General features: G+C 38.2%; 1 protein-coding gene across 1 annotated transcript in view; it reads left to right on the top strand.

The window, feature by feature from the left end:
• Window positions 1-24,765, top strand: part of CSMD3 (CUB and Sushi multiple domains 3) — a 681,859-nt gene that overhangs the window by 221,883 nt on the left and 435,211 nt on the right. The window contains exon 6 of the mRNA XM_032181613.1: window positions 12,928-13,040. Coding sequence (XP_032037504.1) covers window positions 12,928-13,040 — 113 coding nt within the window. The remainder of the gene's footprint in view (window positions 1-12,927; window positions 13,041-24,765) is intronic.

The raw sequence follows: 24,765 nt of genomic DNA, 5'->3' as shown, positions 1-24,765 counted from the left end.
CCCCCAGGAGCAAACTGCTCCAGCACGGGTCCCCCATGGGTGGCAGCTCCCCCCAGACCCTCTGCTCCTGCGTGGGCTCCTCTCCATGGGCAGCAGCTCCGGCCCGGGGCCTGCTTCTGCAGGGGCTCTCCATGGGCTGCAGCGTCCTCCAGGCCACATCCACCTGCTCCACCAGGGGCCTCTCCACAGGCTGCACGGGAACTTCTGTGTGCCTGGAGCACCTTCTGCCCTTCTTCTGCAGTGACCTTAGGATCTACAGGGCTGTTTTGCACTCCTTGCTGTCCCAGCTGCTGTCATGCAGCAGGTTTTGTTGTTGTTGTTTTCCTTCTTTTAAATCTACTCTCACAGAAGCACAAACATCAGTTATTGGCTCGACTCTGGACAGCAGCGGGTCTCTTTGGAGCCTGCTCAAACTGACCCTTATCTAACATGGGGCAGCTTCTGAAATCTGCATCCCTGCAGCCCCCCACTACCAAAACCTTGCCATACAAAGCCAATACAAGAATATAACTAAGGTGATTCAGAGTTGAGGAAGGAGAGTTTAATCACTACTATCTTCCCATGGATGACATCGTGATACTGAGTCTCAGACATATACCCCTCAAACATCCCTTCTTCTTGGGAACAACTGAAGTGCTGATCTCAGGACACAGTAACTAAGAGGATGAGCATAACAGCAGTAAAAAGGGATAGAGACTAAGAAGGTGTTTTTAATTGACAAAGTTACTATTATTAATGAAACTTTAATGTATTTAAAACTTAAATCTGTTAAAGCATTAATTGGACTAAGAGTAAATTTTGGCCCCATCTGTGGGGTGTTCCCTTCTGCCCAAAGAAGATTCTGTGTGTAATAAGCTATACCACCTTATTGCATCTATGGCTTATTAAACATTTAGTTGTAGAACCAGGAACGTTTTATTTTATTTTATTTTATTTTATTTTATTTTATTTTATTTTATTTTATTTTATTTTATTTTATTTTATTTTATTTTATTATTTTATTTTATTTTATTTTTCATTTTATTTTAATTTTTTTATTTAATAGTCGAGGTCCGCTGCCTCAGAGCCTACGCAGATGCAGCCACAGCAGCCGACCACGAGTTAGAGGGGGATTTCGAGCCCTTGCTTCGCTAGGGGTTGCCCGGGACAGCAGTGCCACCCGGCCGCACTCGCGAGAAAGGCTGACAGGCAGTGGGCGTTGCCAGGGCAGTGGCGACTGCACCCCCACCCGCCCTCTGCCTAGAAAGAGCCTCCGGGAGGGCAGTGGAATGTTGCTGCCCACTACGAGCAGGGAGTGGCCAGTGCACACTGGTGTGGCAGGGTGCAGGACCTCTGCACCAATTATTCATAGACTCATATCACCCTCAGGCTTAAAAAAGACTCAGGGAGGCTCCTCGCTGCCCACCAGGCACAGGCACCAGCGCGTCGCGTGAGTACCACCCACAGTGTGCAGCAGTGTGGCAAGGCACGGGAGTTCTGCCCCTCCTCACTTATGAGTCCATCCTATCATGTTGACAGTCTCTGTGACCTCAGTTTTTGCCGTGGTCTCCACCAGGCAGAGAACTTGCCCCAGAAAGATAGTGGTGACCCAAACGGAAGGCTGTCCAAAATTGTGGTTGTACAGGTCTCTGGCTGCAGGGAGTGCCAGAGGCTGCTGCTGCCGCCAGGGGAGGGTGGCAGGCATTCCCCCTGTGTGAGGTGCGAGCTGGTGGAAGATGGTGGCAGAGCTGTGAAGGGAGATTTCAGAGGTTTAGGGCGAATAGTTCAAGGAGTGGAGTGCAAATGGTGTTTTGTTCTATACCTTCTGGGGAGGTGAAAGACATAGAGCGGGCTAGGAAAGTGCAGGTAATATAAATGCTGTGGTAAAAAGGAAATAAAAATACTGTGCAGAGGAAACAGTCCAGGAAGCTTCTAGAGTGTGTGGTAGATAGATTCCTGACGCAGCTGGTATGAGACCCTACTGGGAAGGTGCCCCAATACACCTGCTCCTCAGTAACAGAAAAGGACTGGTGGGAGATGTGAAGGTTGGGGACTGTCTTGGGCAGAATGACCATGAAATTGTAGAGTGTTTTATTCTTGGTGATGTCAGAAGGGTAACTAGCGAAACTGCTATCTTTAACTTCCAGAGAGCAGACTTTGATCTGTTCAGGACACTTGTTGCAGGGGTCCCCTGGGAGTCACTCCTGAAGGGCAAAGAAGTCCAGGAAGTCTCAGGTGCCCCTCAAGACAGAAAGCTTAAAGGCACAGAAGCAGTCTGTTCCTGAGTCCCATAAGGTGAGCTGGAGGGGAAGAAGACCGGTGTGTATGAACAGGGAACTTTTGTTGGGACTCTGTGAGAAAGAGTCTATGCCTGCTGGAAGAAGAGACAGGCTGCTTGGGGCAACTACAAGGAAGTTGCTAAGATATGCAGGGAGGAAGGTAGAAAGGCAAAAGTCCAGCTTGAACTCAGATTGGCCGCTGCAGTAAAAGAGAATGAAAAATTCTTTTACAAATATATTAACAGTAAGAGAATAACCAAGGAGAATTTCTGTCCTTTACCTGATGCAGTAGGAAATGTGATCACTGAGGTTCTCAACGCCTTCTTTACATCTGTCTTTATTAGTCAGATCAGTTATCCTCCGGGTACTTTATGCCTTGATCTGGAAGTCCCCTGTGAGTCAGGTAGAGAATCACACCCTGTGATTCATGAAGAGACAGAGACCTGTTCTTCCATCTGGAATGTCACAAGTCCATGGGACCAGACGGGCTCCACCCTAGGGTGCTGAGGGAGCTGGTGGAGGTGATTGCCAAGCCACTTTCCACCATCTGTCAGTGTACCTGTTAACTGGAGAGGTCCCAGTTGATTGGAGGTTTGCCAGTGTGACTCCCATGTACAAGAAGGGCTGTAAGAAGGATCCCGGGAACTACAGGCCTGTCAGCTCGACCTTGGTTCCAGGGAAAATTATGGAGCAAATCATCTTGGGTGAGATCACACGGTCTGTGCATGGCATCCAGGGGATCAGGCCCAGCCAGTATCAGTTCATGGAAGACAGGTCGTACTTGTCCAACCTCATTTTCTTCTATGACTATGTGACCAGACTGGTAGATGAGGGAAAGGCTGTTGATGTAGTCTATCTAGACTTCAGCAAAGCCTTTGATATGGTCTCCCACAGTATTCTTCTGGGGAAACTGGCTGCCTGTGGCCTGGACAGGTTTATTCTTCTCTGGGTAAAGAACTGGCTGGAGGGCCGTGCCCAGTGGGTAGTGGTTAATGGAGTTAAGTCCAGCTGGTGTCCCAGGTTCAGTACTGGGGTCTATCTTGTTTAATATCTTTATTTATGACCTAGATGAGGGGATTAAGTGTATGCTCAGTAAGCTTGGAGATGACACCAAGTTGGGAGGTAGTGTCTATTTGCCTGAGGGTAGGGTAGCCCTTCAGAGGGATCTGGATAGGCTGGATTGCTGGCCTGAGGTGAGTGGTGAGTGGGATGAGGCTTAACAAGGCCAAGTGCTGGGTCCTGCACCTTGGCCACAACAACCCCATGCAGTGCTATAGGCTTGGGGGAGAGTGGCTAGAAGACTGTGAAGAGGAAAAGGACTTGGGATTGTTGGTTGATCCTTGCCAGCAGTGTGCCCAGGTGGCCAAGCAGGCCAATGGCATCCTGGCCTGTATTAGAAATATCGTAGCCAGCAGGAGCAGGGAGGTGATCATCCCTGTACTCTGAGTACATCCCTGTACTCAGCTCTAGTGAGGCTACACCTTGAGTACTATGTTCAGTTTTGGGCCCTCACTACAAGAAGGACATTGAGGCCCTGGAACATGCCCAGAGAAATGCAACAAAACTTGTGACGAGTCTGGAGTGCAAGTCTTATGAGGAGCGGCTGAGGGAACTGGGATTGTTCAGTCTGGAGAAGAGGAGGCTCAGGGGAGACCTCATTGTACTTTACCCCTTCCTGAAGGGAGGTTCTGATGAGGAGGGGGTTGGCCTCTTCTCCCAGATAACTATTGATAGGACTCCAGGAAGTGGTCACAAGTTGTGCCAGGAGAGATTTAGATTAGATATCAGGAAAACCTTTTTCTCTTAGAATGGTCAGGCACTGGAACGGCCTGCCCAGGGAGGTGGTGGAGTCACTGTCCCTTGTGGTGTTCAAAAAGTGCCTGGATGAGGTGCTACGAGCTATGTTTTAATAGCTTAGTGGGTTGTACTGCTGATAGGAGAATGGTTGGATTAGATGGTCTTGTAGGTCCTTTCCAACCTTGTGATTCTATGATTTTATTTTGCTTGGTTCACTTTATTAATACTTGCCAGAAAGTCTCATGAACAATCTCCCTTTCCCTATTCAGCGAGTAGACATGGAAATATAGTAATTCTCCATTCTTCCTAAAAAGCAAGTGGAGAAAATAACCAAAATATGAAATAATAAGATGTTGGCAACACTTTAAGACAGGAAAACTATGTAAACATGTCACTGATGTTTACATCATTCAGTTACTCAGTCTGATTTACTCAGAGAAGTAATCAGATACAAGTTGTATTCACGGAATCATAGAATGGTTGAGATTAGAAGGGACCTCTGGAGATCATCTAGTCCAACTGCCCTGCCAAGCAGGGTCATCTAGTGCACGCTGCACAGAATTGCACTGTATTGTGACTTCACAATATCTCTGGGCAACGTGTTCCAGTGCTCTGTCACCCTTATAGTTAAGAATTTTTTTCTCTTATTCTGCTAGAACTTCCCGTGGTTCAGTTTGTGGCCCTTAGAGATTTAATGTTCCTGAAACAGACGACATCCCACTGCTTTGCCGTAGTACATTCAGGAAAACAAATGCTGAGGCAACTTTTGGTGTCCACTTTAACATAATTTCTGGGCCACCAGGCTGTGTCCCTTTGGTGGAAGCCTCACTTTCAAGCCAGCTCAGTTTTCTCAATGGCACATTCAGACCCCTCTGTGTCTTGTTGGCTGCCCTGACCTTGGCTTGGTGTCCCCAGTTACACCAAGGAACTAGTCAACTTGACGCAGCTTTAACATTGTGTGCAGCCAAGGTGAAGTTAGTATGTATTTAGATTCTTTGATCTGCTCAGAATAAAAAGGAGTTCTAACCTCGATATCACTTTGTGTATGAAGTATTTAGTATATATATTATAGTGGGCAATATTGGTGGTAGAGGGATGGTTGGACTAGATGATCTTGGAGGCCTTTTCCAACCTTAATGATTCTGTGATTCTATGATTTTATTTGCATCACGTTTACGAATAATGACATCTTCAGAGTCTCTAACATCTCTATGAAAATTTGCAACTTAATACACTAGTCCTTCAGATGGTTGGGATAGCAACATTATCCAGCATTATTGTGTTTATTACTTGTGTCATAAACAACACATTAGTTGTATGATAGACTAAAAATTCAATGTAATGTGTTTGGAAGTCTTAGTGTTCATCCTACTTCCTTCTTCACCAGTTCAACAGATTAATTGGAAAATCTTTGTCCTAAGAACATTTGGATTTATAAACTGTAATCTACTTCTGATGGTTAAAAACAATATTTATTAATCTTGGCACTTTTCAACATTTCTTATCCATAGTACTACAAAATGTAATTTATCATGTATGTCATTTTTTATCATGTTAGATCTTTTTCAGTCCTTAATGACTGTGTAGTGGTTTCTCATGGACCTGCTTTGTAAGGCAGGTCCATGAAATTTGAAACTGAATTTTTTCCAGCATTGCAAAGGCATGACAGGACTTTCATATATTTCACCACTGACATTTGTAAAACAAATTCACATTTGTAAAACAAAGTCTTTTTTTTTTTTTTTTTAAAAAAAGTTTTCCAGGCATCATAATGAACTTGATAAAGTCTTAGCATTAATTATTTTTATCCCTTTAGCTGAATAAAATTAATTAATAGATTGTTAAAGGACTTTCTGGAACGCTTTTTTTTTTTTCAAGTTGACAAAACGTAAAACTTTCTTTTCTTCCTCCCAAACATTGGCTTAAGTTTTCTTTGTTTTGTTTTATAATTCAGAAATAAGTGTTCATGGTGTTGTTTCTACCTAAAAAGCTTAATTTAGTGCTGAATAGTTCATGAGGTTAAGTTTGGAGAGTGGTAATTTACTACTGTTTTTGAGAAACAACTTTTTGTCTCTCATTTGGCTTCAGTTCTGAGATATGTAAACAACAGTCAAATCTGCATCCAGCTTCAGGCTTGTCAGTGTCCTGATTCTTGATTAAATAAAATGTTTAGTCCTATTATAGACAGTTTTACAGGTGACTGGTGTTAGGAGAGAGGTCTTTCACTGACTTGTGCCTTTGTAACTACTTAAATACTTTTCTGCTGCATTTGTAACTTTTAAGCTGTTTTTATGGAGAAAAGTCTGCCTTCTCTCCTTAAAGATTGAATGGTTACTAGTTACTTTCTCCTCTGAAAGAGTTCTGTCATCCCTTACTCCTGGACATTGAATTACAGCAGTGCAGAAGATTAACTCAATTCCCTTCCTTCTTCTTGTTTTCTTTGTTTATATGTATGCTGTATCTCTAAGGTAGTCTTTATCTTCCTATATTGTTTCTTGCTTGCATTTTTCAAAGACTTAACAGTGAAACTTTACATATTTCAATAAAATAACACCATAGTTATCTCTCCATTTGGTCTGTTTTCTCAAGCCAGTCTGTCTGTCTAAATGGATAGTAAATTCCTGAATCATCTGGGGAATTAATGACTTGAGCGTACAGGATGTACACAAAAGAGAAGCCCTGATACCCACCTACAGCTTGAGTTTCATGCATACAATTCAAAGAAAATTTCTACTCACTTAAAAATTCTGCAGCTCCTACATCTTCTTCTGTAATGTAGATATACTAGTGTTAAATATATGCATAAATGCATATATTGCAATTGCATAAATGTAAGCTGCAATTAAATTTCTAGGAAATCCACAGTTCTGAAAATACTTGCTTTCATGTTACTTGAATATTTAAATTGGAAGTACTTTCACAAAAGTCCAATTTATAGACAATTATCCATCTAGTTGACCTATCCTGTTTTCCATTCAAAGATAGTTGGAAATATCTATTAGCATATACCATTTATTTGATATCTTTGACAAAATTAAAATATTGAGTTCTTGGTTTAAACAGAAAGATTTCATAAGAAATAGGAGGGATGGTTTTCTGTTTGACAATATATGTCACAGTGTCCTTGCACCAAAGTGATTTAGTATAATTTAGATGGAACATTTCTTGGGGGGGGGGAAGGGTGGAGAGGTGAGGATAAAGAAGCCAGTACTCCAAGCAACTATGAAAGAGACATTCTCAATTATAATGACCGCCATTAAGACCCAGAATTGGAAACATAAAGGACATTGATGGCCTAGCCATATAAAATCTTACTCACATAGTGTGTGACTAAAAGATTAATGGTTAAGTTGGTGTCTTAATCACAAAATCATTCAGGATCTTTCAAAACAAGCAATGTGTTATATATTAAATCAGTTTCAGCTTTGCTTCTTTGAAATTAACATAATTATTTCTAAACAGAGCTGAAAGAAATATGTTTTGCCCACAAAACTGTAAGACTAAAATCCTTTCCCCATTCTTCCAAAAGAATGGAAGCCTTCCAAGGCTTCTGCAAAAGGCCAGCACTTTTTCTGAAGTTCTGTGTATGAATTTGTTAAATCGGAGACCCACATCTTGGTCTTGCATCCACAAGTTACTGTTCTTACATCTACATTGTTATGGATTCTTATATAGAAATGTTCATTATGAATTTTTTTATAACAAGAGTTACCATTTTATGGGATCAAGTCAATCATGGAGGGCAAAGGAAAGGACGCTAGAAATCTTTGCAAGTGATTGTAAGTCATATACAAGTATAGCTAACTGTACTGGATATGGTACTTTTCTCTGAAATTTAGGAAAATACTGTAGGTGATGCAGTGTAGCTATGCTTGAAATGATATTTGTCACAGAAATAGGCTGGACCCCCAGTGGATTATGGTAATGGTGAACAGCTTTACGGTTTAAGAAGATAAACTGACATGAGTAAAGGGAAGTTATATGAGCAGAATAAACAACCATTTTCTGCCAGTTGTCATTACAAATTCTGTCAGCTTGCAAACCTGTTTTCTGGGAACAATCCCATAAAAATCACAAATTACAAAGATCAGATTTTAGGAACTGTGAATTTAGTTAGAATTCTGCCAACATAATTACATGCTTACTTAGAATCATCTTAAGCATAACCCATAGCTGTCAGGGATAAATGTATTAATAAATAATTGACTCCATAGACAAATTTAACTATATATTAGATATTTTAAAATTAAAACTACTGTTTTTGCATGAGCATATTCAATTAGGGCATAATTTTCCCATGCCTTGGACTATAAACTTCCAGTTTATTTTTCACATTTTTTTGATTACTAAGACAGAAACCTTGTTATAGGCAGAATACACTAGCCAAGAAGGTGTTAAGATGTGATGTACAGCTTTATTTTTGTTTCAGTTATTTAGTAAGACCTCTTTCAGTAATAATTTTATTCTCAAATATGTAAGCAGTGAAATGTTGTTGCTTCTGTCTTGCAAAGCAGTTAGTTACAGGGGTGAGAATTTAAATGAAAGTGCTGTATTGTAATGTCTTGTATCATTAGGTAACTATTGTATGGAGAAATAGCTGTACCAAAAAGGACAGTTAATTAAACCTCTGCCTTCCAAAAACCAAGCATGAAACTAAAGTATATGTCTTACATTTATAACAAAATTTTTGTAACAACTTAAGTCATTTTATGGCTTTTAGAAAGTGCTCACATACACAGTGATAATGAAGAAAGATTTCATGTTTCCTAATCTGAAGGTGTAGGCTTCTGGCTTTTATGCTGCATACGTGATATAGAACTGTTTTAAATTCAATCAGTACAAAGAAATGTTCAAATGCATTTTAATAACTAGCTAGAAAAACATACCATGTAATAAAGCTAACCAGAAAAGGAAATTCATCTGGTTTTATTCGTTTTCATGAAATTCTGGATACCAGTACTGAACATAACTTTATGGAATTTCAAGTGGTTCAGAAAAAAAAACAAACAACAAAATACATTTTGATACTTACTGGGCAGCAAGTAAGAAAAAAAAGCCAAATGATCAAGCAATTAGGAGGCCAACCTGGCAGCGAGGCTACAAAGTACCACCAGCCTAACCAGCAGCCAAAAGAGCTGTTTACTGGCCAATAAACAATATAAGCAGCCTGCTTCTTTGGCTTTAGTTAAAGGTTTCAAAATAAAATATTTCAGTAGAACATACTGATTGTCACAATCTAATATCACAAATACTAATTCAATACTAGTATTTTTAAAAAATAAAATGATATAGGAAGGTAGAATTCATTAATGCAAAAATGAGTCTTTCACCATGAACACAAGCCAAGAAGAATGCTCTGCTTACACAAATGATTGGTGTAGGACTTCGGAGTTGGAATCTGTCTGACAGTCTGCATGCACCATTATGACCTAGATTCTTTGGGGAACTTGGCTGTCAAAAAGTCATAAACAATTTTGAAAGAGGGTTCAGAGTTCAAAAGTGGAAGATTGCTCTTTTTGTCATCTGCCTGCAGTCTAATCTTTACAGGCTAGAGTAAGTTTCATTTTCCTTATTGCTTGATCAAAACCTTAATCCTTTCTGCAGAATGATCATTTTGGAAATACAAATGGTAGAAAGTGCACATAAATTACACATGTATTTGTACAGAAACTGCCTCTTTCTATAGATGCTATCTTGTGTTGAGGATAATGAACTTAGGTGACATTTTGGATTTCCCCTTCCTTTATCCCTTTGCCTGAAACAAGGATTAAACTGATAGCCACAGTTTCCTGAAGAAGGGATGCAACTTCTTAATTAGCAATATATATATTTTAATATATATATATATATTATATATATATATATTATATATATATATATGTTTTTTAATATATATATATATATATATTAAAAAACAACAAGAAAGGACAAAAATCAAAATAAATAAATAAATTATACAAACCAAGAGGCACCATAACTGGTATTTCTGATTATATTTTGCATACTTTGTTCTAGGAATAGTATTACTGGCTTAAGCCTACCAGAGAAGTACACAGAATACCCAGGTCTTACATAGCAACTAGTATAAAACCATTGTTCCTTGGTTTTCTTCAGGTTCATGCAGAAATGACTGGCAATTCTATGGGGCAGAGGTGGGGGGGGGGGGGGGGGGAGAACACCAAAAAGAGGTATAAATACTTCTATAAATACTTGCTTATACACTCACCATGGATTTATCCACTAAACATATCCTTTTGCAATTTCATAGCACTATTTTTTTTCTTAAATTCTTTTTTAAACAATCATGCTTTTTTTTTTTTTTTTTTTTTTTTAAACAGGCATTAAGCTGGAAAAAAGTTAGATTCCATATGTTCCATATCTGAAATGATCTGAAATGATCACTTAGTGGGTTTCCATAGTATAAAAACATTCTAAAGCAAGTATTTTCAGGCCCTTAAATAACAAGTTGTGACAGCCAGACATTTTGTCAGATATGATAGTCCCTTAGGGAAAGAGGGCACTAACACAGTTTCGGAAATTTGGACAATGGTCTTAAAACAAATTCCATTTTCAGATAGCTTGGTTGTGAAAAGATGTAAGGAACACTACCACCTCCAAGTTGTTTTTCTTTCAAAATCTTCCTTACAAAACAATATCACCTACACAAGCTTATTAGACACTTTTAAGGGATACTTTTTATATTTCTTCACTTCTAAATTACTTGTTTCACTGTGAATACAGTTGACTTCAAATGTACCTTGATCATTGTCCATAACAATAACTAAACCAATTCAGAATCTGGAATTGAGTAATGGTAGAGCCAAGCAAATTCCTTAAGGCTGACCCCCAAAAGAAATTGGTTTTACCCTGAGAATGCAAGCAATTTCTTTCAGTGCTACAAAGGTCACTTTCCCATCCACCCCAGCACAGTTTTCAGCCAAGGCTGTAATAATACAGAGAAATCAGGACCACTTCCTCATCTAGAAACCATGTACACGCTAATGAAATAATGGTTGAATTAGTTTTTGTTAAAATTATCATTGTAGTCATCTAACTTTACTGCAAAGTTGTAAAAACCAGAGCTTAGAACTTTCAGATTCTTTCTTCCAGTTTTCTTTTTGTTGCTGGCTTGCTAGGTGATTGAAGTAGTTTCCTCCATGTGCATGATTTTCTCTGTCTGTAAAATGGAGATAAAAATACTGATAATGACATTATTGTACTTTGCAAAGCCACTTTAAAGGTTAGATGAAAAGTCCTCTGTAAAAGCAAGAAATTACTAAAACTAAATCTCACTAGTAGATTGCCTGAATAGCTTTGTGACCTGTTTCATTATAGAATTTTTTAAACATAGAAGGGGAATCCACAATGTGTGAATGTAAAATGGCTCGCATTTATTTCTAACTACAGCAAGAACTCTGTTTAGAAATAAAAGGGAAGGACCTAGGTGGGTATGTAGATATCCTGAAGATGTGATTTTTCTTTCTGCTTTAGTAAGAAAAATATATTGGATTACTGATTTGAAGGATTTTTTATCAAAAGCTTATTCACCTTTTGACATTCACTTCATCTATTAAAAGCAAAACAACAAAACAAAACAAACAACAACAAAGCAAACAAACAAATTTACCTCTAATTCAGACCTTCATAATGAGCAAGTCAAGATGAAAGGCTACAGTAATTGGAACAATGTCCTAACAATAAAAACAGAAAAGCAAGAAAAACTACAACAAAAAATAGGTTCTATACAGGGCCTGACTTCTTTTGAGTTAATTTTCTTCATGGCAGTCTATATGGTTCTGTAGCTTGGGTCTGTGACGAAAACAGAGTTGCTAACACCCCAGTGTTCTGGCTGTTACTGAGCAGTGCCTGCACGACGTCAAGGCTTTCTCTTTTTATCTCTCCGCTGCCACAGTGAGTAGGCTGTGGAAAGGCAAGGTGCTGGAAGGATACAAAAGCTGAAGAGGGGACCCAAACTGATCTTAGGGATATTCCATCCATACAACATCGTGGTCAGCAATAAAAACTGAGGAGAGGGGGCTTTGAGGGCAGGTAGATACTGTTTGAAGACTGGCTAGGTCTTGTCTGTGGGAAGAGCAGAGTGATTGCTTTTGTATCATTGGATTCCCCCCCACCCCCTGGTTTGAGTTATTAAGCTGTTTTTTTAAGCTGTATTTATCTCAACTTGATGAGTTTTCTAGATTTCACCCTTCCTGTTCTCTCCCCTGTCCTGCTGTAAGGGGAGGGGGACCAAACGAGCAGCTGTGTGGTGTTTGGCTGATGGATGGGGTCAATCCACCACAATTCCCTTCTCTTCTAATAACTGGTTTGCATATTCACTGAAGCCACAGAGTGACAGTTACTTCTGTTTTCCCTGAATTTAGAGAAGTATTAACCTTTGAAAAATGCGTCTGTTTTACAGTTTTCAGTGGTCTGCATGATTTAAGCTCTCCTGTGCCGTATCTTGAACATGAAAGTCACAGGGTGCAATACCTTTCCTGCTGCCCAGAGCAGTGTTCTGCCTAACTTGTCCACTGACCTAGATAGACGCAAAATCTTTCTAGCCTGAGCGTTATGATAATGCTGTGCCTGATCAGTAGCGTGACTGTACGGTTTCCAGATTAGCGCTGATTTGTATCCCATCACTTTGTCATGCAGAGTGGACAATGTTGTCTGTTCACACTTGTCATAACATATTATTCAAGGATATATAAAGTCTCACTCACCAGCATTATGAATTGCATGTGTGTTTAAAAAAGAAAAAAAGATTCCATACAAGATCTTTGTCAGAGCTTTATAAAAATGTACTGATCTTCAGCCTTGATATTTTTTATTTTATTTTATCTTTTATTAATATTTTTTTATTTTGATTTAGGCTCTCTGGCATGAATATACCTCCTCCAGTTATCAGCAACAAAAATTGGCTCAGACTACATTTTGTAACAGACAGCAATCATCGATACCGTGGATTTAGTGCTCACTACCAAGGTACATTTATATAAATACATTTCTTTTGTTGTTGTTGTTTTTATTAAAAAAAAAAAAAAAAAAAAAAGCTTGAAGTCATGGGGGAAATGGGAAGATCTATTTTACATTTAGAGAAAAAAATCCCTATAAAGGTGTAGTTTGTATTTACATGAATGATAAAGTCAGCTGCGTGACATACCAAATTACAGTATATTCGAGTATGAGTCGTGTGTATATGTATAGTTTATAAATATAACATTACAGCAGGTATCTATTTCACTCTCCGCTGTGCAGTACTTAGCTTTTAAAATGGTCCTGGTTTCTGAAAGAGATTGCAAAACACATGCAGAAATAATGTTTTTTATTATTAAAATATGCGTTTGCCTCTATGGTCTTGTAAATCATGTTTGTAAAACAGTGAGTAAGTTTCTATTTACAAATGTGGCATTTCATCACTATTATCTCGTACTACCTATTTATGAATGCATTGTGCTATTAAGGGTTCAATTAACCTGTAAGATTCTTATCCACTGTTTTTATGAACAAGCATTATTTTGAATAAGAGTGAAAACATTTGAAGCATTAACTTGGGAGTATCGCCATTTGGAGCAAGATCATTATCATGATGAAGTGCTGATAAAAACTGTGCTTCATTAGTGTATTGTAATACTGTCTACTTTTTCACAAACATTACTGTAAATAATATCTTTCAGTATCTATGGTCTACCAGTGGATCTTCAATGAACAGTAGCTCTTTTTGGGCTCTTTTGCATTTCCGTTTATCTGTTGAAAAAAAAAAATCATAGCACTCCTATTTATGAGACTTAGTTCAGGAATTTCTTTTACATTTCTCCGTTCTAATTCAGCATAGGAAATATTAGCTACATAAATGTTTGCAGAATCTGGTAAAATTAATCAACTAATATAAAAATTACAGCTAACAATTTTTTTTTTTCACGTAACTTATCCTATAACTTTTTAGTACTGTGTGCTTGCCTCAAATAATACATTCTATACAAGAACACAGTAGAATTTGATTACTAATTAGGCAAATATGTTTACCTGTATTTAGACTCTGTTAGATTTTGTAATGTGTACCATAAGTGACTTCAGTGAAAAGGAGCCTACTTACTGTAGGCAAAGCTTCTGTAACTCTTATAAAAAGGCACTGACATCTTTTTCATGGCATCCTTCATACCCAATACAATAAACCACGTACTTTACTGGAAGATATCTAGCTTATGGTACTGTTGAAAACAAGTAGAAATTTTGTGTTGGATCCTACTCAACAATTGAGAAACAATGTGATAACTATTTTGGCAGATTGTAATTTGCATTGAGCAGATGTTCATTTTTGAATTATCAAGAACAAACTAAATCTAGGATGGCACACTCACATTCCTGCCAGAAGTGTTTTTCAGAAAAAAACAGAAGTGCTAGCTTAAGGAGAATAGACTTTTGTCTAGTTTTTGGCAAGTCACATAAAATACTTTAATGGTCAGGTTTCAGAAATTTGAATATGCTGTGTAACTGCAGTTTCTCTTCACCACCTAATATGCCTAAATTTGTAGTGATTATGTTATAGAATTCTTATTATTGTTTTGCTCATTTAATTTTTAATGATGTACTTCTGAATGTATATTAAAGTGTACTCTATACTTAGTTGTGAAAGGCTGTGGTATAAAGAAATTAAGAAAATATCTTTTACAGCTTTTTGAAAGAAACTGATATATGGACAGTAATTTCAGCACGCAAAAGCATTAAATGTTCATACTCAAGCAGATATGATCATTACAAGTTGAACTTGACAGTAGAAAATGAAATATGTAAGGTCAGGTAATAGAGATGAGTAGTCTCTGAGATGATGTAGACTGTAGGAGAGTGTAAGGAAAGGAAGTAAACATACTAAAAATATTTCATAAGTTTAGAAATCAAGAATGTATACAAAATTTATTTATTTTTAAGAAGAAAAGCCTTTATTTTATCAGAGTCAACTTTAAGCCCTTTTGTAAAGACAATTTTCAATCACTAATTTCACTGGTATATTGACACAAGTTGTCACAAAAGAAGATGATTAATAAAATCAAAAACAGTTATTCCAAAGGGCAGTGTGATACAGATAGATGAGAAAGATTTTCTTATCAGGAGTTTATTTCCACTTCACTTTTGAGAACATATCTGATAATACTCTCAATATATTACATTTTTACCTTATTCTTTTTTTTTAATGCTGTAATAACTTCATTGCAAAAGCACACTCTTTCACCTGCTTAGTTAAGATGAATATTAATTTAACTTTTTCTGGCTTCCTTCTGTAACTAGAATTAGTAATTTCTTATCACTTCATCTACTTTAGCTTTCTTTATTGCATTTTTCTCTCTTTCTAAGGAAAAATTTCAAATTCTGAGCTTCAGAATACTACATAATTGTCTTATTTCATCACTGCTTGGCACTTCAACACTCACCTAATCACTCCCTTGGCTAGCTGTTGTTTGCAGAACTGCGTATTTTGTGCTAATATATTTGTGAGGTGGGTTGACCCTGACTGACAGCAAAGCACCCACAAAGCCACTTGCTCACTTCTCTCTTGCCCTGCTTTGGGATAAGGCAGAAAATAGGGAGAATACAATCCAGAAAACATGTGGGTTGAAACAAAGATAAGGAATATCATTTATCAATTACCATCATGGTCAAAACAGACTTGACTTGGGGAATTTGACTTCAGAATATTTAGTTACTGGCTTGGGTGTTAGGAAACAAAGATGCATTGAAATAGCTAGAGAAAACACTTCTCCTCCTTTTGCAGGCTTATCTTTGCTCCAGACACCTCTCATTTGAGAGTCATCATGCAGCACTTGCAGGGGAAGCAGGCGATCAGGCCCAGTCAGCATGGCTTTATGAAAGGCAGGTCATGCCTGACGAACCTGATCTCCTTCTATGACAGAGTGACGTGCTGGGTGGATGAGGGAAAGGCTGTGGATGTGGTCTACCTTGACTTCAGCAAGGCTTTTGACACCGTCTCCCACAGCATTCTCCTCAAGAAACTGGCTGCTCTTGGCTTGGACTGGCGCACGCTTCGTTGGGTTAGAAACTGGCTGGATAGCCGGGCCCAAAGAGTCGTGGTGAATGGAGTCAAGTCCAGTTGGAGGCCAGTCACTAGTGGCGTCCCCCAGGGCTCGGTGCTGGGGCTGGTCCTCTTTAATATCTTCATCGATGACCTGGACGAGGGCATCGAGTGCACCCTCAGTAAGTTCGCAGATGACACCAAGTTAGGTGCGTGTGTCGATCTGCTTGAGGGTAGGAAAGCTCTGCAGGAGGATCTGGATAGGCTGCACCGATGGGCTGAGGTCAACTGCATGAAGTTCAACAAGGCCAAGTGCCGGGTCCTGCACCTGGGGCGCAATAACCCCAAGCAGAGCTACAGGCTGGGAGAGGAATGGTTGGAGAGCTGCCAGGCAGAGAAGGACCTGGGAGTGATGGTGGATAGTCGGCTGAATATGAGCCAGCAGTGTGGTCAGGTGGCCAAGAAGGCCAACGGCATCCTGGCTTGTATCAGAAACAGTGTGGCCAGCAGGGCTAGGGAAGTGATCGTCCCCCCTGTACTCAGCTCTGGTGAGGCCGCACCTCGAGTACTGTGTTCAGTTTTGGGCCCCTCGCTACAAGAAGGACATCGAGGTGCTTGAGCGGGTGCAGAGAAGGGCGACGAAGCTGGTGAGGGGCCTGGAGAACAAGTCCTATGAGGAGCGGCTGAGGGAGCTGGGCTTGTTCAGCCTGGAGAAGAGGAGGCTCAGGGGCGACCTTATCGCTCTCTATGGGTACCTCAAGGGAGGCTGTAGCAAGGTGGGGGTTGGCCTGTTCTCCCACGTGCCTGGTGACAGGACGAGGGGGAATGGGCTTAAGTTGAGCCAGGGGAGTTTTAGGTTAGATGTTAGGAAGAACTTCTTCACTGAAAGGGTTGTGAGGCACTGGAACAGGCTGCCCAGGGAAGTGGTGGAGTCACCATCCCTGGAGGTCTTTAAAAGACGTTTAGATGTAGAGCTTAGGGAAATGGTTTAGTGGGGACTGTTAGCGTTAGGTCAGAGGTTGGACTCGATGATCTTGAGGTCTCTTCCAACCTAGTGTCCTGGTTTCAGTTAGAACAGAATTAATTTTCTTCCTAGTAGCTGGTGGAATGCTGTGTTTTGGCTTAGGATGAGAAGAGTGCTGATAACACCCCGATGTTTTAATTGTTGCAGAGCAGTGCTTATACCAAGCCAAGGACATCTCAGCCTTTTGCTCTGTCCTGCCAACAGGCAGGCTGGGGGTGCAGTAAGAGCTGGGAGGGGTCAGACCCAGGACAGGTGACCCAAACTAGCCAAAGGGGTATTCCATACCATCTGACGTCATGCTAAACAATATATAGGGGTGGCTAGCCGGGGGAAGGGGGCCGGACTGCTCGGGGTTAGGCTGGGCATCGGTCAGCGGGTGGTGAGCAATTGCATTGTGCATCACTTGTTTGTACATATTATTATTACTTTCCTATTATCACCATTGTAACATTATTGTTATTATTGTTATTATTATTTTGTTATTATTATTTTCCTGTCTTATTAAACTGTCTTTATCTCAACTCACGGGCTTCACTTTCCATTTCTCTCCCCCGTCCCAGAGAGGGAGGGGGGAGGGTGAGCGAACGGCTGCGTGGTATTTAGCTGCCAGCCGGGTTAAACCACGACACCTAGAAAATTCTGTGATTCTGTGATTCTGTGATTCCTCTTCCTCATATCTACACATTACATACACCTAAGTCTATTCTAAGAGTTGATAGGCACTGTTGATGGTTGGAGCCAGAGCATAGGAGTTTGTTTCTGCTTCTCCTCCTTTCTCACTTTTTTCTTCTGACATGCATTCCTTTTTACTCATTTCCTCTCTCTGGGTAAACAGCTGGCTACAGTCTCTTTAGGGAAGTACATGCTCAACATAGGTTATCCATGGGATAGAGTGATACATGGGATACCCCTTTGGGGTATTACCATTCTGCAACAGAGCACTTCCTCTTTCTCTAGTCTTGTTCTTTTATATCAGTGCTTACGCCTTTTTCTTCAATATGCTTTCACACAGGTACAACAAATTCCCCCTGAAGGGCTCAGATGTGTCTTGTTGTGGGTCTACTGCAGAGCCAGCTGGAACTAGCTGTGACCTGCATGGGGCAGCCCCTGACTTTCTGTCATAAAAGTAAAAAATGTAACCCCCCTGCTGCCAAAACTTTGCCATTTATATCCAATACAATCTGCAAAAACTTGTTAGTTATTTTATTAAAATGAAACAAAATAAACCAGGTTATATGATCACTGTTACACAAAATATGAAATACCGGAATCTTATTTCATTCCATGCTCATAAATTTATTTATTTTTTAAATGTTTTTTTTTTTTTTTGTTGTTGTTGTTGGTATTTTTTTTTGTTTCTTTTTCACAAGGTAGCCTCATGCAGTGTAGCTTCAGTGTAACATCTCAAGCTACTGTGACCTAACCATTTCAAAAGAAGAATAACAATGTTGCTATACAAATCCTTAAAAATAAGGTGCATATCCAAAAATCTAGGGAAATTACATAATATGTCCTAAACAACCTTTTAATTTCATTAATTGTAATTTTCTTAATTTTCTGTTTAAGGCTTCAGTCTTGCAAACACCTGTGAAAATGTATAATTTGGCTTATCCAGAACAAATTAAATTTACTGAGGTATACGAAACTAAGGGAAACTGTCAGCTTCATGCGAGTACACGGTCATGCATGTTATGTGCATTAATTCCTTTTAATAGGTATTTTCATTCATGAAAGGTAGTGAATTATACGTTTCTTAACAGATATTTGCAAATGATAATCAAAGTGATATATGTTAATTAGAAAAGAATCAAAATGATTTCTCCCTCCACCCTATCCAGGTTGTAGTGTCATAACCAAGACACACTTGTTCTTTTTCATCACGTTTCCGCATTTCTTTCTATTCACTGAAGGTTTTTCATCTTGGTGTTTTCTATCCTTACTGCTTTGTTAAAACTCCTTTTGAGTTAGAAATTGTTTACTGAACTACAGCCAAAGCCTTTTGGATCTTCCTGAAGCTGCTGCTGCAATGTCTCTCAGCACTGGTAATCCTCTTTTGCTGTTTTTAAAATTAGTTGTTCTTTTTTACTCCGTCCATTCACTGTTCCTATAAAATTTCCTTGTGCTTGCTACTTTCTGTTGGCTAGTTTTTGCACCCCATCACTTATGCATGAATCCATAATGCTATCCAAGTGGACAGAAGGGATTAAGGTAGCTTCACAGCTTCTAGTCTTATAGATGGGAGTACACAGTCTTCAATATTCTTTATGTCAAGCATACCTTGATTCTGAAAGGGCTTTTGGAAAAGAATTCTCCATTTTCTAATAGCTAAACATTAAGACTGTAACTTTGCTTTCTTTTGAGATCCAGCATCCTCTCTTTCTTTCTCATCCTTTTTAAAGCTTTGGAAGGTTCCAGTGGTAGCCCTGTACTTGCTGTTCAGCTCACTTGTGAAATCAACTTCCTAACTACTTAGGCTTTCTCCACCCTTTCTCGTGTGTAGTAATTCAGTTGCACTGTTTAGGCCATACACAAAATAATACTCAAGAACAAAATAGTATCAGATATGTCAGTTGAGTACACTAATATACAATACACAGTAATCATGTCTGCCTTCTATTAAGAATCTTTGCTTATAGGAAAATACAGATGAAGGGATGAAACATATCCATAAGCTTTTCAGAATAGGATAAAATTTAGCTGTCATTCTCATGTGTGAAAAGCATCCAAATGGTTACTCTGCCTAAAACTTGACAGTGAGCTAAGTGTAGCTGAATAAGGTGAATGCCAGCACTTTCAATGTGTCCAGTATGGAGAAAACTGACACTCAACCTTTCACTGTTTGATATTCTGTTGTTCTTTTTTCTTTATGTTATTTTGCATACGAATAGAAATCTGTCTTCATTCAGAAATGATTTATGGAGCTAGACTTTTTGTTTGTTTTGCTTTGAGAGATAATTTGAAGCAATTGGCAGCCAAGTAAAAAACTTCTTACTCCAAAGTAAATACTACTGATCTGCCTCAGAATATTTTGGCTAGAATTGCCAGAAGGGGAAAACCATCTTTATCACTTTTTTTCAGAAACTCCAACAACTTAAATGCAATTTGTCTTTACTTATCTCAAAACCTGTTGCAACTAACAGTACACAATACTTCTGCTGGAAGACTCAGCAGTTATGACAAGGTTGTAGGTGAGATCCAGCTTCAAGAAGTCTACATCAAAATGTAGATACCTCTGTTTTGTCATCTGTAGGTTTTCTCTAAATACCTACTAAATCTGGACACAATTCATCCGTCCACAGATACACGTGCACTGACATATGAGATAGGGTATCTAAGGTATCTTTATGGTGCTGACAGAAGTGCATGTGCTTTTCTGGCATTTGAAGATGAAGCAAGATATTATAAAAGCAGTGTGTTATGAAGTATCAAAATTGGACCAAAATTTGGACCAAACTACATATAGGAAGATTTAAGGAAGATTAACCCCCACGCTTTGGGAAGGTCAACCTACTGCTGGTACAGGTTGCAGTTACACAGATGACCATATGGGAGGGGGTGGGTAGAGATGCTCTAGAGTAAACGACACATCTGCATAGTATTAGCAAATTAGAATTTACAGGAGACCATACCCTTCTGTACAGGAACTAGAAGAAGTCAAAGAACACGTAAAATGGCAACTAACAGCATTTAGGCAGGTATTATATGCAGTGCAAGGATTGTTCTTTGAGATGGATTAAAATGCTGTATTTTACTGACTACATTGATTAATTTCTGTTGATTATAATATGAGTTTGTACACCAAGGACACGTCCAGACACACAAATATAGGTGTCTTAATCTTGGATGGGATTTCACATGAAGTGAAGTTTAATATCAGCACATTCATGGGATCTTGAGATTCCCTGAGAGAAATTAAAGTGCTGCATCACTTGAGTTACAGCCATAGAAGTGGTTGTAATATAAAACAGAAGGTGGTATAAAGAAGTTGCTTGTTGCATTGTTAATTTATTTGGCAGATAAGCTTTTCGTTTGTTTGGTGATTGCTTTTTTTGTTGTTGTTGTGGTGTTGGGTTTTTTTGTTTGTTTATTTGTTTTTAATGACAGACATCTAATTCTCAGTGTTGTAGATTCATAGCCCTTTATAGACCCTGAAGTCCTGTTGTCAAAATACAGCCCAGATAGCTACCTGATTTAGCAGTAGACAGAAAAAAGGAATCTTCTTTTCATAGAAGGAAACTTATCATCAGATTTTTTTTCCCCTAGGCATAAGAACTTAAATTTCATATATTGTCCCAGAAGTAAATGTTTGCAGCAGAGTTTCATACTCATGGGTCTGTTAGCCTTGCTTCATCTTGCTTCATCTTACTTTCTGAGCAGATGATTTTTCACCTTTGCATTCTTGAGATGTCTTTTATGCACAGCTATTCATCGACACAATGACAGTGCATAGAATGACATTGTTTTTTCTGTAATCAAGTCAGAGGAGAAATATTTCTCTATTTCATTTCCCTCCCCTTTTAAAATGTATTTTTAGAATTCTCACATTTATAGGTTTTAATAAAATTATTGTTGAATGTTAACTTAGTTCTGTTACTGCATATGGAACTGGAAGGATCCATTTCTAAAGTTTCACTTCAGTGTTTTCTACTTCAAATAAGAACACAAGTCTTAAATAAATAAATAAATAAATAAATAAGAGCTAAGTTTGAAATTGAAAATTTCAAATGCATGCTAATGTTTAAATTGATGGACTGTATTTTCACTCTGGAATTAATGTTGTGATATAGTATAGAGTCCTTCCTAATTTTTTTGATGATTTAATAGGTGTGTCTTCTTAATTTTACATATTCTTAAAAAAAAAAAACAAAAAACACAACATGAGTATTTTAGTTGCATTCAAATGTTTTAATGTGTTTAATATTCTACACATGCTCATTGTTTACAAAAGAGAGAGACTATGTTTTATGTACCACTGGCTTTAAGTAATTTCAAGTCCTTTGTAGAAGAGGAAAAAATGTACTGAATTATTCTTGACTTCAAGTTAGCTAAGATACTTCATTTTGATAAGGTCAAAACAGTAATACATTAATCTGAATATCTGCTTCATGACCACCAATCACTGTAACATACTGCACTGATAATCTGTTCATTTCAGGATAAAACAGGGAAAAAGGTGGGATAAAGCACTGCTATACAGTCAGAATATCTATTGGTACAGAAACTGTTGGAACACTCTGTTTCCCCTTTGAAAATGGTGACATTCAAATGTTCCTATAATATGCTTGGGCTTTTTCAGGAAGTGACTTAATTTTCATGTGGAAAATTTATTTATTTTTTCTTAGATAATTAAAAGCGATAAGCCATTTGAGTTAATTTTTGAACGCTTTTGACCACTATGTAGTTTAGTGGGAACATAAACAAACCTTAAATAGTCTAATTTTGGAAAACAGATTTTAAGTGTTAGAATGAATACTGTCAGTTACATCAGATAGAAGTATTTCTGCTGGATGATTTCCCCTTCCCCCACACCTCACTCCTTTTTTTTTTTTTCCCTGCCTAACATTCTCTTCTTATTTAATTTTAGGAGGTCATTTTCCATTTTCAGGATCTTTTCTGTGGTGTTAGGGGACATCCAAGTACAGAGTGAGATAATTTTGATAATAGCCAGATGTAGAGAACTAGATAATGAAATAACCGAATGTGGGATTTTTTGGTGTCTTGCCTCATATTTAAGTTTGTCATATACTTTCTAACCAGACTGTGTACCCTATGGTGCAGAACTACCCTTTCTCTCTGTATCTATTTCTTTTCTTCAGACAGCTTGTTTGTTGCTTAGTTGTTTGAGAGCACTTGAACTTTTGTTGTGCTTTTGTACTTTAAAGATAGATGCAGTAGTTTTTATAGTTTATTGTATGAACAGAACTGTGTTGAAACATAAAATATGTGAAATATAATTGCTTTGTTCTTTTGAATGTTTCCCCTGCATTATTTTTGAAGACTCTAATCACATCATATGCATGAAGACTGAGTATTAGCCAAAATTAGTATTAGTTTCCTGCCTAAAGATAAGAAAGCTACTATTTTTCCAGTGGAGAAATTAGATTCAAAATTCTGTTCTGCAGTATGAAAATGGAAATGAACCATGCAATATGGTGCGTCAGAAGTTATTTCTTACTGTTAAATAAGATACTACTTTTTTTACTTATTCACAGTATAGGTGAGGGTGATGATGTTTGGCTTTACTCTTCAAAGCTAACATTATCTCATTACAGAAGTAAAAACATGTGCAAAGTATCCTCCAAACGCCTTGGTAAATAAGATTTTATATCCTCTAATCTATTGAATGATAAGTCTAGCTTTTAATAACTTCTACTCTAAATAAGGAATGTGAGAGTATTCTGAACTACCTTTTCAGTTTCCAGCTACACTACTTCCACTTTGGTTCCACTCAGTGGATCTTTTTATATGTTAATAATGGGTACTCTATTTGTGTACTGTATTAGTAGCATTACCTTAAAGATGAAAATTTAACTTCCCCCCCCCATTCACAAACAACTGGAATTTAATAAACACGTATACTGTCACAGAATGTGTACACGAGAAAGGTGTCCTTTCACCTTGTGTTATCATTTCTAAAGTCTCTCATATTCCTCTAAATCCTTTGCATTCATTTCCATTGCTATCTCACTTAAATGTGACTCATCTCCCTTTTCATCATTCTTACCTTCAATCTCTTCTTAGCAGTTTGGCCAGAAAGTTGGCAAAGATACTTCTGCCATGCTTTTTGAGGGGCACCTTCATTGCCTCAAGAAACAGCAAACTATCATCACTATACCTAGGCAGAGGTTCATTTTAACAAGCAGCATGTGAGACACTTGTACCAGTTTCCTAAATCATCATGACATTGATTGTCTTTGTGTGACTGGGATCTTAGAGTTACATAGTCTTCCTGGTACATTTCTGAGGAATTCAAAGACCTTAGCTTGTGCTAGTTCTTTGTAACTTTCTTAGCATAGCAAGCACTGAAAAAATAATCTTAACTTGCAAGTAAAATGGTGGTCTCTGTTGATCATTACTATTTTCAGTAATATCGTCAAGCTCTTCTATTCTAAGATAGTCGAAGTGCACCACACAGTTCTAAGGTTAGAGTGCCTGAAAAAGCTAGCTAAATGTTAGAAAGGAATGGAGGACAAAACAGAAAATACACCACTGTATAAATCAATCTGTACTTTGACTCCTGTTGGTGCTGTGGTCTATGCATTTCAGAAAAAAATCAGATTTTTTTTTTTTTTTTAATAAAAATTCAGAAACAAAACCAAACGTTTATGTTAAAGAAACAAAATTTAAACCTATGCTGTCTGGTTAAAGAGAGTATCAGTTAAAAGTTGCCATGGAAAATTAGCTTCAGTAAGTACTTAAAAAAGGGACTAAACTCAGAGAATAAATGCTTGCCTAGCTTCTTACACTTGTTTCTTTATTCAATGAGGTAGAAATGGAAAATTTCTCCCAGTACCCTTACATTTTAATCGCTTGGTTATAAAATTAGGCTAAGTGAGTAATTTTTGGTCTTTGTTTCATCCAATGAATATTTAAATTCTCAGTATCAAGGGGAATAACTTGGGAGAAATTGAAAGAGATTTATACTTTTCTGATAGTTC

The sequence above is a fragment of the Aythya fuligula genome, chromosome 2 (assembly GCF_009819795.1).
Source record: "Aythya fuligula isolate bAytFul2 chromosome 2, bAytFul2.pri, whole genome shotgun sequence".
Taxonomy (NCBI): Eukaryota; Metazoa; Chordata; class Aves; order Anseriformes; family Anatidae; genus Aythya; species Aythya fuligula.
The sequence above is the reverse complement of the archived record's forward strand: the minus strand, read 5'-3'. Positions and strand labels throughout refer to the sequence as shown.